Genomic DNA, 19257 nt, shown 5'->3' on the forward strand with positions numbered 1-19257 from the left:
GGATGTTGAAATATTTAAAAAAAATGTAAAATTCCAAATAAACTCGGAGGTGATATAAAGAAATCGCGCATTACCTACAACACCAATAAATTGTGTGATATTTTGTACGGTCAGCCAGAAACATGGCGTACACTTAAGAAGGTATTGGTTTAGTCGCAAACCACTTTACGGATGCAATGACAGTTTCTGGGCAAACCTTTTGCGGCAAGTCTCTGCCGATGAATTTAAAAGACACTTTCTGCTTTCCGGAAATTCACCAGTGCAGACCATTTGAAGTTTTTGAAAATTACGTTTTTTCAGCCTCTGTTCCTTTATCCAGCTTCTCCCGAAAGAATAGCGACTGTAATTCAGAGTATTACTTCAAATTCATGTGTGTTTGACTAAAATTAGCGCTAAAACAAATAAAACTCTCTTTGACCGTATTCCCGAGGTACTGTTCCGTATAACCGATTTATCTCTCCTCACTGGCATCTTTCCGGATAAGACGAAAATTGCTATTGTATGTGTTTTGTACACAGGAGGCTCCTTTCACTGCTTCAGCAATTACCGTTAGATATTCACTCTCCAATTTTTACAAAAATAGTAGAAGAAGTAATTAATGCGAGAATAAGGAGGCATTTAAACAAACATGAATTGATTGATATCTCCACATCTGTACGGATTGCAGACAGGCGAATCTACAGATATAGCATAACTTAACATTAGAGATAAAGCAGCTACGAACCTAGAAAACCGCCTTTACACTCTGGGAATTTTTTATACTTCAATAAACCATTTCATTCCTCCAAGCATGACATACTTTTAGCAAAATTACCGAAATATGGCATCCGAAGATTCTCGCTTCAGCTACTACCGTATTACTCATCAAATCATTCTCAATATGTTCTTGTTAACAATGAAAAATATGATTTAAATAAATTTTTATCGGTGTTCCAGAAGGTTCTATTTTGGGTACAGTCCTATTTTTCCTCCATATTAATGATGTTAGAGCTATTGTTGGTACCCAAGACATTGTTCTGTATGCCGACAATATAACTGTGTTCTGCTCAGCGAATGTTATGCCGCCTCTTATTACAACAGCTAACATGTGGTTTAAAAACTTGTCGAATTGGTTTCATGCAAACGAGCCTAAACTGAATACCAACCAAAAAAATATATACTGTTAACCTCAATTGAATGAGCAGTTGTAGTTAACTACAATGTGACCTTTCAAACACAAGTACTCAAACGCGTTCCTGCACATAAATTCCTGGGTGTGCAGTTCCATGGAAACTTGAAACGGAAATCTCATGAAAACAATGTACGACATAAGTTCGCATATTCTAGAGGTCTGTTGAAAAAAAGTCGTACGCTGTTACCCGTGCATCTAAGACGCCAACTTCATTTCACCACCGTTCAATCGCGCATCGATTACTCCCTGTTAGTGTGGAGCAACTCCTCAAAATACGATAACATTCTTCACATCACGCAGAAAAAGGGAATTCGTTTACATCTCAAACCTAACAAGGTATGAACATACGTCTCCTTATTTCATACAGCTTCGGATCCTCCGAATTCATGACCTCTGTAAATCGCGACTCTGGGAAATTCTGTTTTCACAAATACAACGCAACCGTGATTCATTCTTCTCCATTTATGCCCATCCTGAACGTCACCATTAAAAAAAAACAGCATTAAAAAAACGGGAACTAGAACTAAATATGCGAAGAAATTTTAGCGTGGCAGATTTCTATACTTCTTCATTAACATCTGAATCAAACCGATGTTGTAGAGAAATTTCCATCCAGGCAAACACTTAACTAATATATTTCTCCGGTGCATATATTCGTCTTGTGTATTAAAACTGTCTTTGTCTGTCAGGTTTACACAAGTTAAGTATGTACGAGTACATAAACCATTTACTTGTGCTGTTTCAGTTGGCCGTCGTCGGACCATTTTGCAGTGGTTTCTTTTTAAATCATGTATTGGAAACGTTACTGTACCTTCTTTTTGTTGTTTTATACCGTGGTTAACTCATCTTGGCATTGAATGATAGCCCTTTATGGCAGTATGGGAGTTGTTTTGTAAGTATTATTATTTGTATAATTTTGAACTACAGCAATGTTGCTGTGTCTACGGTGCAGCCGTGCTATGGGCGTAGTCCGGTGATCCTATGTCTCGCCTGTCGCGCATAACCCACTGCATAGTGTTGTACTGTTAAATAATAAATATAAAAATAAATAAATAGGGGGAAAGTTGTGCAGGGTGCGGAACGTTTCCGGAGTTTACAATTTTAGCTTAAAAAAAATTCAACTCCTAGGCTCTTGATTTTTTTTTTTATTGGACTTGACTTTCTCCGCCTTTTATTGGCCCCTTCCCCCGTTTTTAAACCCCCCGAAATGAAACAGTGCGTACACCACTCAGCGGGAGGTTGGTCAACATTGGACGTCGGTAGCTCAAGAAGATGCGCGTGCCGTCCGTGCCTGCAAAAGGAAGGTGGCTCCACTCACCCCGGGAAGAGTCTTCTGCTCGTGCAGGGCGTGCTGGGCCTTGAGGGCGCTCTCGCGGGCGCAGTACGTGAGGAAGGCACAACCTGCGCGGACAAGCACCGCTGCACTGAGCCGCCGGCAGAGGGCATAAGAAGCGGCAGGCATTCGGGAAATGCTGCCGCTGTTTCTCAGTATCTTGCATAGGATCACCATTTGGAGCTCAAGTTACTTGACGAAAACCCAGTGCGAGACAAAAGACCAACACGATCGCCCCAAAAGGTGATACGGCGCACAAGGACTGCTGTTGAAATACAGCTGTGCAAACTATGATGATTCTGCGAGGCGGGTGTTTGATTTGGTATGCCCTACAATTGTCCCTTTAACGGGCCATAAAGGCGCAATACAACCTTGTTCAATTTGAAAGGAAATAGCCTTTGGTAACTCGCTTAACTTAATTCTAAACTCAGAAGATGATTTTTAGCCAGAAAAGTGCAAGAAAAGTTGAAAAACGGCTTATATTTAGCGAAACATGGCGTAACCAATGACATAATAGGGGGAAACTAAAATATACGTTATGTGTGCGTTAACTGCAAGTTTCCATGCAGCTATATGACCAAACGGAACACATGCAGCGTAATATTTCTTGACCGTGGCTTTGGGTGGTGGCCGCCAACCGCACAAAGTAGATTCTATGACGTCATGGGTACCTGGTGCTGAAGTTGCTGAGAAGTCGCCCCGCTTTGTCTGAATTTCTCTTACTATACCTAGCTTATTTTTTATGCTTGCATTAAAATTGGGAACATTGTTAAAGAAAGAAAGCAGCCTTTGGAACGAAGAAAACGTATTTTGTCTTCATGGTCTCTTTGAAACGAGTAATAATGTCCCGAGCATGGGCATATGGGGATTCATTGGGATGGGCGTATCGGCCTGGGGCAGACGACCCCATTAGATAAACTAATTAGCTACTGGCGTTGTCATATTTGGTGAAACCGCCAATTAATCATGCAGATATTCGATTGATTGATTGTAGGGTTTAACGCGCCGACGCAACGCCGACGCAGGCGCAGGCGTTTAAAAATAGAACGCAGGCACGCTGCAGTGGAGGGGCCCAGATTAATTTTGACCCCCTGGGGATCTTTAAGGTGTGCGAAAATCTAGTACACATGGGTGTTTTTGCTTTTCGCCGCCATTAGAAAAGCGGCCGCCGCCGGCGGGAAACAAACCTGCGTCCTAGTGCTCAGCAGAGCAACGCTTTAGCCACTGAGCCACCGCGGCGGGTATCATGCGGATATTCGCCATAACTCGTGTTATCTTGGGCGTATAAGTCAATGATTTTATTTTAAAGAGAACTTTTAGGTCATGACTCTGAGAGCGGCCCGACCTTCATTTTCGTACGTGCTGCTCCGCCCCTGCCCAGGTTTCATGTTAGTGGAGATGGCCCGAGATTTTTTTAGTACAGGCGTTGCGGGAGAACTTTTAACGGAGAGTGTCTGCTGTTGCGACCGGGGAGGCCGACCCGAGCCGAGCTCCGTCGCCTCCGACATACGTGTGGTAGCGTGGTGTTATGCGAGCAGCCAGCCGCTGTTGCAGCCGTGAAGAAGTCCAGAAGCCGCAGGCTAACGTAACTGTTTACTTCATAGCGAGAGGTGAGCCGAAGGCAAAAAACAGTGCCCCGACGGGCGAGGTAACAGTACAGGACTCGAGCAGTGTGACAGCAATGCTTCGCTGCTTAAACAGGAATGGATTTACAGTGCTTTGCCGGCTCTATTTATACCCAAAAGTGGTAACGGTTAAAACAGCGTTCCCTGTAGAATGTGCACACGCCACCAACGTCCCAGACACACACAACGCTCTTTCCAGAGTTCGTGAACATTCGGTAGCATCGGCGCACGTTGAGTCCGAGAAAAGGGAGAGAGAAGGACTCCGCTGCGATCGCAGGGCCTCTGTGTCCTTGGGGCGCGTCTCGAAGTGAAAGTATGAGTCACCGGCACGGTGGGGCTTGCTCGAAAGGTGCACGTAGTGGCTTCGCCGCACAGCCGAGGAGTGATGAGACGAAGCCCAGAGACGGGCTCAGTCGTAACACTGCGAAAAGGTGCTGCGGAGACTTCAGCGTGTGTACGAACTTTCTGTCCTCTAACATGCGAGCTCGAATTTCGAGCGTTTTGTTCTTTAAAAAAATATCATTAGCGTTTGTACACACAAAAACAATCGTAGGTCAGGATTGAGCCCCACAACGTTCACTTGTGAAGTAACTGCGTCTTGGATATTTTAGACATAACCTCAACCGGCGCTAACTGATGTTGCGGCATAGACGAAGAATGGATTTGTTTGAAGTCTGGGAGCAGTTTTTATAGCAATTAGATGCAACTATAGGCTTCCACACTGGTTTAGTCCTCTCCCCCCCACCGCCCACCGCATGGTGCAACCACAGGTACAGATACAGCACTGGGCCGCGAACTTACGAACTACGCCACCTTTAATTATACAAGTCCAGCCATGTCTTGATTTTGTTCACAATTTCGCTGCCCTGTAGGACATGGGCTCACAGCAGCGGGGTCGGTGTGAGCGGCGTTCTCCTCCTTCATCTTCCCCAAAGTTTTGGGCGGTTGAGCCGAAATATATTTATCGCAGTCGGGTTATGCGGACGCAGATATTTATTTCCGCAGTCGGCGAGTGTACTTTCCGATATTAACAATGTTTAGTACACGCACAAGCATATGACGGCTTTGTTCTGCTTCGTATCGATCAACCACAATTGCGAAGGGTGGAAGATGAGCAAGTTGCTTTTGCAGCACCACCTGCAGCTCACGTGTGCACGATGGTCGCTTGTCGGCGTTACTCTAGCGGTCACACTGGTTGCATCATGTATGTTCATTCTTTCGCTACCCAGCACTGCGAACTCCTCTTTGCCGCGTACGAATTGCATCTCTGGATCGAGCAAACTTCAGATCTACGGAAACCTCGCCCTTTTTATTCCACCGTTTTCCAAGAAACACGTCCGCCTTAAAGGATCCGCCGCCTGTACTGCTTCAGAGAGCTGGGAAACCGATCCTCACTCCTATCTGAACTAGCTCCCCGGCTGCGTGAAGGCCGAACAGCGACGCGGATGCCGCGCAAACACGTCCTCGGGGGCGGAAGGAAAGCCGCGAGGTACTGCGAATAAAGGAAGACAAAGGTCGTAAACCGAGCTCATTAATTCTTGTAGCGAGCACGAAGTGGAAAATCAATGTAGGTAATCACTGGGTTTCTCAGAGGCCTCGGAGAGGTTTCAGGGCGCGCGCTAATTGGGGACAGGGGAGCGTGTATCGACTCGGTGACTTGTGCCGTCCGACGACTGGTAACCGAGAACGAGTTAATCAGCGGCAACACAGGGGGTGAGGCAAACAAGCAGCCACCGGCAAATCGCTCGTGGGGCCGCTCGGAAGAAGCCACGGGGCAAGGTCGATGCGCGCGACAGCGAGAGACCGCTCCCTTTTTCGCCCCGCCGCATCGGAGAACCTCTCCCTCGAGAATAGCACTGACGTCTGACAGCTTTTGTGCTGGCTGCGAATGTCAATAGTGCCGGTGTCGAATTGGGGGGGGGGGGGGGGGGGGGGGGGGGGGGGAGGGTGGTCTCCACTGGTTCTCCGGGAACACCGCTGATTGCCGCCGCGCGAAATCGGCACCACTGGGAGGCCAGGTCGGGTCGATAGAGGGGCAGATAGAGACAGAGAGTCAGAGTCCAAACGAGGCGGATTCCTAATTTCTGGAAGAATTTGGGAACAATATCCGCCGGCTCCATTGATTTGTTTAGGGTATTTTATTCTGGTTTTTGGTTATTTGCTCACAAAACACCTTGGTAATTCTCGGGAGTCCCTAAAGAAGCCTGGCATCGAGGTATGCAGGTGAAGGTGGAGATCTATTTTGGGAAGGAGCCTTGATGCGTGCAGGAGCAGTTGTGAGGCATAAGTCGGCTGGGGTCAGCATGGTGCAAGGATTTCCTATGGTTGACGGAATGACGACGCCGCACGTCAGGAACAAAGTAAGGGAAGTCGACCGCTTTGGAATATCTTCAGATAGCGCGTGGACGTCGTGGTGTGGTAGTGACGGGTGTTGCGCCCGAGCGCCTGGCTCAAACCACCCGCGGCAGACGTGCCCCAACTTGAATTCGCCGCGGAGGTGCTTCTCCTTTCCCCGCGTCAACGGCTGGGCTGAACCATGCCTCGGAAGAACGGCCCGCGGCAGACGCACAGCGAGATGACTGGAGACGACGCCGCTGAGTCGCCTTTCCTTTCCCCGACGGGGTGGCTCGGCTGACGCAACCGATTCGCGTCCATTCGTCGTATTGAAACTTCGGTCAGCGAGAGTCCTGACTGGAGCGAATAAACCGCCCGAGGCTGGAACGGACCCCCGGGGGTATAAAACCAGCCCGGAAGCACAGGGAGTGGGGTACTTTTCCGAGGCACCGAGTGGAGACATGCTGTCGCCTTTGTGTGAGCCATGTAACGCTTTTGTTACCCTTGTACATACTGTATATAAATGTTGCTTCAACTCTTTGTCCGTTCGAGAACTTCATCGCTCTGCTGTGCGCGGCGTTGAAAGCGGACGGAGCATGGCAACGTCGCAGCACAGGTGACTACGCTCGGATGGGCAGTGCCAACAGTGATGGCAGCGGTGGGATGGCCCGGTCGCAACAGTGGTGGGAGCGTGGGATGGCCCAGTCACTACACGTGGCCTAAATGCGTGCGAAAAACGAAATTGAGAGTGCTCGGAAACTGCAATTTGCCGCTCTTTATAGGGCGGTTATAGCACTTACACTGCCAGGATTGCCGGGATGGACAAACCTGACCCAAAGTTGGTCCCCATACCTGAAAATTACGTTTTATGGGAAGCTGGTGATTTTAGGAAACGCCCGGAAGCATCCCTCTGATCTTCAAGCAGGCGCCTCGTGCGGTCGATTTCAAAAAAACACACCTGCGATTCTCAGCGTCGAGAGAAGCGCAACCGACCACGCTTCGTCCAAAAAAATTCCCCCGCATTTCCCCGAGGGGGATAATGTGAAAGTGCGAATGCACGGTTGTCGGCCCGCTTGCGGCGCTTGCGCTCGGCCCCCGCAGCCCACCGCCTCGCCGCCTTCTCTTCCATCTCTTCCATTGGGTTTGTAGTATCACGTGTACACCACGCAGTTATCAAGCCGCTATAACGCCGCTGAGTCGCCAACGCACGCCGCTGACGACGTAGTTTGAATGCGTTAAAGATATAAGGCGCGTCACTAACACTGATATCAGCGTCGCGTCCGTGGCTTGGTCGGTAAGAGCGTCGCGCTGCGGCCGCAAAGTCCTCGGATCGAAACCTGGCGCCGGATGCTGTTTTTTTTATATATAGAGAGGAGGACTGCGGACGCCGCCGCCGCCGCCGACGCCACCGCCGCCGCCGGCGGTGGATGGTTTGGGGTCGCTTATAAAGTGCATTCGCACTTAAAAGAACCGATTCGCGCCAGCGACGAATCCTGCAGTGAGAGCGCCTGAGGGCTAGTTGGCTCCGAGGGGTTGGGGTACGAGGGAGGAGTAAGGGCGGCCGCCATCGGATAATGTAGCCCGAAAAGGCGCTGACTGCATCAAAGTTAACTGAGTGTTCTCCCCAACAGCGGCACTGCGCCAACCAGCGTCGGTGTTTCGTCTTGCCGCGCAACTGGGCGTGCGCTCACATGGGAGCTATAGTCCGAAGACGGGGCTTTCGCTCGACAAACTTTGCCTATTACGAAAAGAAGATTTAGCGCATTAAATACAGGGACGGCGAACGGACAGGACGGGCGCTAACTCGCACTGTGAACCCGAATTGGAAAAAACAAGAAATTTGAGAAGTTGGAAGTGACGGCAAATGAAGTAGCGGAAGGGTTTTCAATCAAGCGAAAGAGAGATGATTGCGTAAGCGAACCGCCATTTTCAATATAGGCAAGCGTGTGCCTTTCGTGGTGATTTCTTGATGTTATCTGATACGTGGCTTGACCACATGTCTGTCTCATTTTGCCTAGGCGTGTGCGATTAGGCCTACAAATATATACATACCGTTTTTTTTTTTCAATATAAATGAGGTGCGAGTTACCGCCCGTCTTGTCGTTTTGCCGTCCGTGTCCTTATCGGTTATAGCTAAATAAATACGATCTTTGGTTGGTCACGCTATATTTCAATGGCACTTATTCTTTTATAACGAAACTGAAACCGCGAGCCGCGCGCAATGTTGGATATAACGAAGAAATATTTGATCAGGGGGCTGAGAAGCTACTTGGAAAAACCCTCCGGCATCCGACACTGCAGAAGTATAAAGCCCTTTTTGTTCGTGGACAGTGTAAAAAACTCCATCCTACTCAGTGCTGTGAGTAGCCACCAGATGAAAATCACATCCTTCATTAAAAAAATAAAAACTCCGGCCTGCTTCGTTAAGTGAACCTTGTTTTGTTGTAATCATGTGCCGGCTTATTCAGCGTGCAATGCAACAAAGAGAAAGGTAAAGGTTACCTTGTTTACAGTGGGTTAAAAGCTTCAAAATGGATTTTTTCATAAAGTGTTTTTGCGTGAGCCAGATTGTCGATCTGTTAGAGCCGATTTTTAACTCTCCTGTTATAACGAATATCGAATATAACGAACTGATTTGCAGTCCCGATAGTACTTCGTTACAACGAGTTCCGACTGTATGTCCGCTTTTTGCGTCGCTGACGCGCCCGGTATGTGAGAACATGACTGAATCAGTCACCAAAAGGAGGTGGTTACGCTGACGTAAGGAATTCGGCTTGCCTACGCCACCGGCAAGCTAGGGAGGTGCTGCCACCTGTTTGAGTGGCGTAAATATGGCACGGCGCACCGGCTTCGGCATTGTTTACGCAGGATATGCAAAGAACGCGGCATGAAAAGGAGTAATGGATGCCGGTGGTGAGGTGCCCCACTTAGTCGGCTGCAACGTGTCATGAAGACGGTTATGGGGTTTAACGGCGCAGGGCCATCGACGCCAAACAGCGCCAAAACATCGTTAAACAGAAGTGGTGTAAAAGCGGTGCTCACATCGGTTAGCGAGAATAAAATAATAAAAATAACAAACATAATCGTTGTTGTCTGTTCTTGCAGACTGCCCATAACGGAGCGGGTCACCGAAATTTCGCGTCTTTGCCAACCGACGTTAACGCTGCAACCACGCACAAGTCCTGCGGGAATCTTCGCGTAAACTCGGCGCCAGCGGATAGAATGACGTTGCAAGCAGTAAAAACTCGGCTACGCTGGCGGCACCCGGACGTTCGCGAGGAGCGTATCCCGGCACAAGCACTAATCGTTGTTGGCTGCCTTTGCAGGTCAGAGGGCTCACACTCCTTGCAATCGACATTACCGTCATATCTTTGTGCACTGCTTCCGAACACAGCAAACAAATATTGGTTATGCTGTACATGAAATGTAATTTCTCCTCAAATCAAATGTTTCTTTTTTAGAAATGAATTATGGACGGTTCCCCGACTAAGAGCTGTGAAGCAGCTTGACGAAGGCCAAGGAACCGTTCTGTAACATAGCAGCCATGCTAAACGCACGATGATAGGAAAGACGACAAAGGTACTAAAATCGAACTGAAAATAAAGACCTGAAAGACATAGCTATGTAAATTGAAAGACGAACATGCGAGCGCAGCTAAAGAACTTGAAAGAAAGCATAGACGTCGGCTCCAATGCTTGCGCCGGGATTATTGTTCTGACGGCGGAGGTAGCCGCGTTGCGAAAGAACGCCAAAAACTTAGAGAGTCGAGCAACGCACTCGAGGCTGGCAACGCGAGCTTATCACTTCAATGAAGTGAAGTAGTACCAGCGCAAGAACAACCTCGAAATCAAGGGCGTGCTTGATGAGAGTGATCCCATAGAGATAATCCAATGACTGGGCGAGGTAATGTGCCAGAGCATTTGGGAAAATAACGCCGATACGTGCCACTTGGTGCAAAGAGCGAAACAATGCTACGAACCATTACTCTTCGCTCCGTGCACAAAAGCAAGCGCAGTGATGAAAATTGAGGACAAAGATGGTAGACAGCGCCGCTCTCAATTTCAGCCTAGCAAGCCAGTTTTCGTGAAGGAGCACCTGACATCAGAACAAGACTTCTTGGCTTAGCAGTACAGACAAAAAAATCAAAGTTAGAAGCATTCTTAAGAGAAAGATGATTAAAACGCGAAGCTTTCTAATCATTAGCGAAGTGGCATGAGGTACAGAAAAGGTGCATATTTTTAGCTGTGCAAGCTGACAACCAGAAGAACATAGGAAAGAAAGCGAAAGTAAAAGTGGATTTTTTATCGCTCCCATTCAGCTTGCGAAGCTGTGCAAGCTGGCAATCTGAACCAGATAGCACAGAACACAGATGTTAAAGGCCAACTGCAACGAAATTTGCGGTCTCTAAATGCACTGTTTTCATGTATTATTCCATTAAAAGTTCCTAAATTCAAATTCTCGTGGCCCAATATTGCGTCGCTGCACTGCAAACGCACTGCAAAATTAGGTCTTTTACAAACTGTAACTCGATGAAAGGGGGCCTTACGGCCATCCGGAAGCGATGTTAGACTCAGGAATTGAGTGGGCGTGGCCGGCCGACTGTTCCGTGGCTGTCTACGAGAAGACGGCCCGCATTCGAGGTGTTTCATCTAATGCGTTTCTTCGTAAACTCAACAAACAAGAACGCAAAGGGTTAGAAAGTCAGCGAAAGCATTATTGCTTCGGTGTGAGTGGCTGAGACGCGCCTATAATCGTCGGGTAAAACGTAAACACAGGCATCGTGAACCGCCGTGGTGAAGCTGAGAGCTTAGAAATAGGTACACAAACAGCAGCATTGACTGTTAGATGGGCGCTCGCACAGGAAATATTAGCTGTGCTAACCGAACCACCCTGAATTTGGAAGAGAAGAAAACAAAACAAAAACAGCTTCCGTGAAGGAAAGCGCCGAAACACACGCTGTCTGGCGTGTACGAACTCGGTTTCAGCGCATATTATCATAGTTTATATTGAGAATTCTACTGTTTTTTCTTGTTTTTGTTAGCGAAGTGCCCACGCCAAATATGCCCGCCTATATACAAGGTCAAGCAGCGACGCCAGCACATGTCTTCGTTGGCGTCGTGAAATGGCCTCCCATACCCGAGACTCAGTATTGCCAACGTTGTTTTTAGTAACTCTGCCAAATCTCGCATTTTCGAATTTTTACCCGCTTTGCTTTACCCAAATTTACCCATTCTGCCATTCAGCCCCTTCCTTTCGTCTCACCCCTCAGCGAAATCTTTTCAACAGCGGTTAGTTTTTCTTTTTTTTTTTGCGAAGTGGTTACAAGTCAACCAATTCCATATAGTGTTCTTGGACGAAACCAGCGCGGACTTAAACGAAGACGAAGGAAGTGCAACACAAGGACAGCCGCTGGTCTAACAAGTAAAGTTTAATATCAAGAAGGCTGAATACAAACACTCAACACAAACAATAAAAACAATAAAAAGAAACTGCGCATGAGCGAAACAAGTTTACAAAGGTCACGGTGATAGCGCAACTGTATATACACCTGCTACATTCAACGCCCACGGAGATATGCAATCTCTTTAGGATGGAGATACACGCTTGCTTGCTTGGCTGACACACTTGTCTCCTCGTTCTGATATGTGGAATGCCTCCATAATTCCGCGGGGTGTTTGTTCACGGTGCCTAAATAAAATGTTAGTGGCAGCAAAATTAGGTTTGCATTCGCTGCACTTAGCACAATGCGAAGAAAGATGGGATGATGGAGGGCCCTTTAATGGCACTTCAAGCTCTCTCAAACGCGCATTGATACAACGGTCAGTTTGTCCAACAGTGCGCCGCGTAGGCACCGTAGAATTGTTCACTCCCAGGCAGTCCCCGACCACAGCTAATCGCCAGCGTGAGCTGTGTGGAGCGAAATTTCAGGACGAAGTTCGCCGGCAGAAAATCGTCCGCGGCAGGACGCCGTATAGTAGTAGCACTGAACTGCACAAGGGGAACAGACGGCGCCCGCCGCCGCGTCACCTCTGGGTTGCTCTCAGTATGGATAACTGAACCTTCATGACCACAATCAACAGCGGCGTAACTCGGGGGCGTTTCTTTTGCGGAAATATTTGTTTTCATTTTGACAGTAGAGGGCGGCGCAATGAACGGGACGAAGCGGAGGCGAGACAATCACACGCGCTTGTGTTTGTCTCGCCTTCGCAAAACGCAGCATGTCCAACTAGGCTACCAATAAGTACGGCTTGCTGCTTCGGGTATGGTGTCTTCTGGTTTTCCTCGTATTTCAGAGGCCCTCGCAGTGATAGCACTTCTTCCTCACGCGCCGATCTTGCGAACGGACCCCATATTACTATTAGTACATCTAATGTAGCTGGATAAAATTTAGTTCACCTGATAAAAGCCAACGTAAATGCCTATCTCGGCGACAGTCGGGACCGTGTTTTGTTGCGGCTTCAGCTATCACAATCGCGCGGAATTCACTCGTTGCAATTTCAGTATCCTTAAACAATCTCTGATTTACAGTGTGATTTTGATTTATTTGTTTTGTTTTGTTTTTTTGCAGACCCGCGTAGGGCGACTGCCGCCGGTGATTATTCGCCGACTTTTGGTCGAATATTCGCTCCCGGTATTGTGGCCTGTATTCGTTCGCTTGCCGAAGTACAGATCGGCCGCGACAACAGCTTATCATCTTGCGTAGGCCATGCCCACGTTTCGCATACTCGTACAGTCGACCGAGAGCCTGCTGCAGCCGTCGCCACCTAGAAATCAGACTTTGTGCAGCTTCCGTATACTCGCTCGCCGAAGGAGTATCGCCTCGCATCGACCAGCCCCGGCTTTCTTCGAATTTCCTTTGTCTCAGCGATCCAGAGCTTCTTCAGCCTCTCGCATTTCGGAAATGCGTGAAAGCAACTATTCATGCTTGAGGCTCGAATTGCGCTGCTCACTCGCATGAAGCCGTCCGTAAAAGGGCTGAAGCGACGGCCCCATGGGAGTCCTTACTGTGCCCGCCGCGGTGGCTCAGTGGCTAAGTCGTTGCTCTGCTGAGCAAGAGGACGCCGTTTCGATTCCCGGCCGCGGCGGCCACTTTTGTGATGAAGGCGAAGAGCAAAAACGCCCGTGTGTACGAGATTTCGGCGCACGTTAAAGATCCCCAGGTGATCGCCCCATCGCCTGCATTGCGTCGGCGTGTTAAACCCTACAATCAGTCAATCAAGTCCTGACTGTAACGTCGCATCCCGAACTTCGCCGCAGTGCGATTAGTTGTGGCGCCACTCCGCTAAGTTATGCATGGGTTGGACCGGCGTGTTCAAACGGTTGTAATAAAAGTACTGGGTTATAACGGTGGTTTAATGATAGTTGGGGCATACAAACAGAAATTCAAAACAGCGCGAAAAGACGGGACGAGAAACGACGACACATGGCGCTGATTGGTTAGTTTATTCCGCGGCTTGCGAAAGGAAGGAAGAAAGTCCAGAAGAAATCAAAGTACATAAAATAATACACGCAAAACGCAAGATCTATACACGTGCATTGACCAGAAAGTTGAGCGTGAAATCTTCGAAGCATACCTCCTTCACAAGGCAGGCAGCGATTTCGTTACTGAGCCTTCTGTTGAATTATGACTTCAAGATATCCGATATCAGGAATTAAAAAAAAAAAAAAGAAAACCAGGCTACACTGTCCAGGATTGCCTTTCCTTGCCTTGCACCTATGGCCACGTGTTAGATCGCTACGCTGTATCAGCCTTGCCCACTTTTTGATCAATGCACGTGGTGTACAGATCTTGCGTTTTGTGTGTATTGTTCGATGCACTTTCTTTTTATCGTGATTCCGTCTCGCCTTGCTTTCTTGGATATATTTCGCAAGCCGCGGAGTAAAGCAACCAGTTGCTAGTCAGCGCCGTGGGTCGTCGTTGCTTGTCCCGTCTTTCCGCGCTGATTTCAATTTCTGTTGGGAATACTGCGCATGTGTGGAGTTCGAAATAAGTTCGCAGTAGACTTTAGTTGTGTATAACACACGTCTAAAGCAAATTTGGGGCAGGCTAATTTTCGTTGCAGTTGGCCTATAAGTGGGTCTTTTTGGCTCCCAACAAGCTTGGGAAGCTCTGTAAGCTGACAATCTGAAGGACATAGGACAGAGGGCGAACGTTAAAGTGGATTTTTTGTGCTTCCCGCAAGCTTGGGGAGATGTGCAAACTGACCATTTGAAGTAGACACGACAGAATGCGAACGTTAAAGGGCGTTTTCCGGGCTTCCAGCACACTTGGGAAGCTGTGTAAGGTAACAATCCGAAGAAGAAGGGCAGATGGCAAACGTGGAAGTGCGTTTTTACAGCCAAGCTTCCAGCCTTTCGTTAGTCGGAACGTTTCGTATTGCAAAGAAAAAACCCACGCAGAACCCAGCAGTTCGCGTCCAAGAATCCGAGCGCATGCTTCAGGCTAACCAGGCAAGCAGCATAGGGCTTAGCAATCGTGTGACGAAAAAAAATAACAAAACAAGCATGGAAATAGCATGATGGATGATATGGTGCTCTGGTACACCCCCCCCCCCCCCCCCTTCTGCCGCCAATGGGCGTTCTGATAAAGATTAGGGGTGCAGCAGCTGAAAGGGGAGGGGGGTTGACGTCATTCGAGGGCTAGCTAATGCGTCAGGCTAGGCAGTACCCAGGAGGTCTTACCGAAGACGCCCAGCACAGGCGCCAGGACCCAGCATTTGCCCTGTGCGCTGTCTCTTCGGACGTGTAACAGACAAAGCAGTTGCCTTCAATCAGCTTATTTGAGTGCGCTGCTTTATAAACAAGTGGGAGCGCCGTTACGTCATATTTTTCATAGTTCGCGGGATTTCTTGATCAGTTTCAAATTTATGAGTACGCAATTAGTTCGTCGCGGAAAATACGCAGTTTAAACACCTTTAATGGGTGCCTATAAGTGCCTCATTGACCCTCAAATGATTAGGACAGTGCTTCGCGAGTTAGATCATTAATTTCAAATAATTAGGTTGCATTAACAAGAAAATTATACCCTGCTACTTTACAGTAGTTTAAACATTATGCACTAGGTTTTTTTCGAGCAACTCCATTGATCGTTGGGAAAACCTTGGTGCATGGTAGCTGGACACCCTGTATATTGATTTGAGCAAACCAAAAGCTGTTCTTAAGTAAACTAGAAAGGTATATTTTTCGAGGGCTCCCATGGAACTTTTGCGGTCATGCGTAAGCTCACGAGATCAGAATGTAGAAATTATTGAATTTACATCGCGTGCTCGTCAAATAACTACTGTGTTCCCAGAAGGCAGTATTCCTGAACCAGTGCCATTATATGCGAAGCAGCTTATGGTCGAGCCTTTTCCTTCCGCCGTTCTGTGGGCGCCATTGTGCGGCGTCCACTACCTCACTGCGCATGCCTGGCCAGGCACCGCTGATGATGATGGTGGCAGGAAGCCCATAGGGATTGGCCAACCAAAGAATCCATCACGAGATAGCTTCGCTTCAAGCACCGTCGTCATCTTCGAGTAGGGGAACCATGAGTACCACACCCCCACTGCGCATGCCTGGCCAGGCACCGCTGATGATGATTGTGGCAGGATGCCCCTAGGGATTGGCCAACCAAAGAATCCATTACGAGATAGCTTCGCGTTCAACCACCGTCGTCATCTTCCCGTAGGGGAACCCTGAGTAGTATGCGAGGCATTCCTTCTCTCCTCTCCGACGCTTCTCTCCTCTTTAATGCTCCTCTCCTCTCCGGGATTGCGCAAATGCAAACACCCGCGGCTCCGCGCGCGATAATGCAAAGCAGCTTAGGGTTAGAGACGCGACGGTAGCCGCTGCATACTCCGCTGGGGGCGCCACTGCAGCTCCGCGGTATAAATGACGCGCGCGCGCGCTCCGCTCTCCTCATTCTCCTCCCGCAACACGGCGATCGAACTGAAAACTAATGGGAACTTTAGTCGACCTCATGGCTGCTTCGCATACTACTCAGGGTTCCCCTATGGGAAGATGGTGAATTTTTTTTTAATTTTATATAAATGGCACTGTACGCATGGACAAGATTAACAGGTTCGTCATTTATGCTTTCGATTGCACTGTACTGGTCCATTGAGTGAATGCACCAGAAATTTGCTGAATTCCAGTCGCATGTGTTATGAGCTTTAGAACTGGTGCAAACTAAACGGCCCATTCTTAAATTATTGAAAAACTAAGTGCATTCTTTTTCGTTCACGAGGTATTTTTCAGGCCCTGTAGGATAGACATTGAAGAATAGATGAAGAAACTCGGTGTGATATTTTCTGAAAACATGACTGGGAATGGTCACGCTATTGTATCTGCCCAAACGCACGAAGGGTAGCTGGTGTCATTAGCCGAAATTGTAATTTTTTCCCCAGCGACGTCAAGAAAGCGCGTTCATGTGTGTTAAGTCGTCCTATACCTTTCTCGCTGTTTTATTGAGTCTAATAGAAGAAGAAGAAGTAATAGAAGAAGAAGAAGAAGAAGAAGAAGAAGAAGAAGAAGAAGAAGAAGAAGAAGAAGAAGAACAAGAAGAAGAACAAGAAGAACAAGAAGAACAAGAACAAGAAGAACAAGAAGAAGAAGAAAAAGAAGAAGAATTTTTTTCATTTGAACTTTTTTGGAACAAAAAAACATTGACCATCTGGGTCCTACGCCATCTGTCTAGAAAGTAGGTCCATGCAATAAAGATTTCAGGTATATTTTGAGGGAGAAGCGCGAAATGACAAATAGCAATACGTATGCAAAAAAGGTGAACCTGCTAATATCGCCAAGTTGCTGGAGCACACGTAAAAAACGATTGTAGTGGTGACACTGAATGATGCTGGTGGTTGACAAAAATACATACATATTCAGTGTAACACAGGAATCTCAAAAGGATCTGAGAAATAATTTACTTACCATAACTTCTGCACAAGGAAGGTTTAACTAAGTAATTACTCCAAGAAGCTGGTGCACATAGTAAAAAGTTGATTAATCGGTGGCAATGATTGGTTCAGGGTACTAGCACAACGTAGTGTAGAACTACAAAAAAGGGTACCGTTCACAACAGAATACACGCGGCAAAATTGAAAGCGACAAAAGGAAAGAAAAAACACTGCTCGCCATAGACAACGCACCATTAGCTTGTAATAAATCACCATAGTTCAGAAATTATTCTGCTGCATTTTGGAAGCGTGTATAGTACGGGATAAAACAAATTTAAACAGATTGATAGAAGCTCATAGGGGGGTTAAAGAGAGGGAGGGAAAATAGCGAGTACGGTGATTAGCAATAGGTTTCAGGAAGGCACTCGAGTCTAAGGCACTTTTCCAGTGACACAAGAACCGACCAGTGGACTAGTTGGTAATGGCTCTTTAACATCTTGAAGGGCAAAAAAGAAGATAAATATATAAACCACACCGGTGTGGTTTGTGTTTTTCCTTTTTTTGTCCGTGTCGTGAGTGCGCTATTTCAAGATGTTGAATATACAAGTAAAGGAATTTCAGCCGGAGAATGTTTCTCTTGGACTCCAGTGATCGGATACCGTTGTTTCGCATAAGCTCAGAAACAGAGCCTGTGTGGCGACATCTAGAACGAATAAACTTAACAGCCCTTCTTTCGGTCTTTTCAGGCAAGTCTATGTTCTGCGGGGATTCCGAACGCTTCAGGCATATCACCTTTAGGTTGCATTGGCGTGACATGTCTTTTAGCGTCATGCCTTGTTTCGCTGATCTCATCGTGAAAAGCTGCTGGCCAACTTGCCCAACAACTATTCTACTGCATTAGTATGCCTGTATTCTCGAGTGAACGGAGGCAGCTGGCGAAAACACTCCCCGTCTACGTGCTTCTTGCCAGCCGATTTGGTACTGCCGTGTCGTTCCGAAGCTCTTTCTCCTGCAAGTTCTTTTTCTAGCGTTCCAACGTCGCAGTTTTGTCGATTCGGCAGATTGTCCGATATTTCTACGCATTAACCGCATAAAAATGCGCGGTACAGGCAATCCTGCCGATCGGTTGTTTATGGTCTACTCGAGCGGTGTTGAACGGTTATGCTGTCGACATTTCTATGCACTTATTCTCGAAGCGGGGACAGTCAGGAAGGCTCATGGGGACAAATAGAGACCTCTTGTACTGAGAGTTCTGCTGACTGGGTCCAAGTAGGAATAACGTGCCACTTCCATGCAGTGGCCAGCCAGACAGCTATAGCTCTGCTTCCGCAGACTCTCCTACTGCCAACAGAGGCAGGCTTATCCGACGAAGGGCTCGGTTGTCGGGAGGTATTTATTGACAGCCAGCGGGAGGTAATCCCAAGTGCCACACAGATCCTACCAATCCACGTTTCGGAAAAGGCGCTCGCTGTTATCCCCCCCTAACGCTAGTCCGCCACTTCGACTCTAAAAGCCTGTCACTTCGCTTGCTCTCCTAGCTGCGTCCCCGGCAAGTATTTCGCTGCGAGGTTCTTCCAGGGAAACATCGCGACAGGGTGTAATCAAACGACTCCAGTAAATCTCCCTTGAACTTTTCACCGATAAACCAGGGACCGACTCAGCCGCATACCAATCGCAAAGCATCGCCGTTGGCATCTTTCCCCATCACCTTTTTGAATGCGCCGTCTGATGGTTCAAGCTATGGTTTTTGAACGGAGAGGAGAAACCAAGCGGAAATGGAATGAAGGGCAGCCGAAATGAGTGAGACGACTTGAATGGTCGAGAAATTCTGTTAGCTTATTTCTGCATCGCCGTTTCTCCACGAAAATTTCGTCAGAATGACTCTAAGTGCCTATTGTTTGTCGAATGATTGTGGCAACA

At 47.7% G+C, this 19257-nt stretch overlaps 1 protein-coding gene across 1 annotated transcript in view; it reads right to left on the bottom strand.

The window, feature by feature from the left end:
- The window catches only part of LOC144180085 (CUGBP Elav-like family member 4), a 316375-nt gene that overhangs the window by 22183 nt on the left and 274935 nt on the right, over positions 1-19257 (bottom strand). The window contains exon 2 of the mRNA XM_077708493.1: positions 2490-2572. Coding sequence (XP_077564619.1) covers positions 2490-2572 — 83 coding nt within the window. The remainder of the gene's footprint in view (positions 1-2489; positions 2573-19257) is intronic.

The sequence above is a fragment of the Haemaphysalis longicornis genome, unplaced genomic scaffold (genome assembly GCF_048455015.1).
Source record: "Haemaphysalis longicornis isolate Haplotype H1 unplaced genomic scaffold, Haemaphysalis longicornis Haplotype H1 scaffold_4, whole genome shotgun sequence".
NCBI lineage: Eukaryota > Metazoa > Arthropoda > Arachnida > Ixodida > Ixodidae > Haemaphysalis > Haemaphysalis longicornis.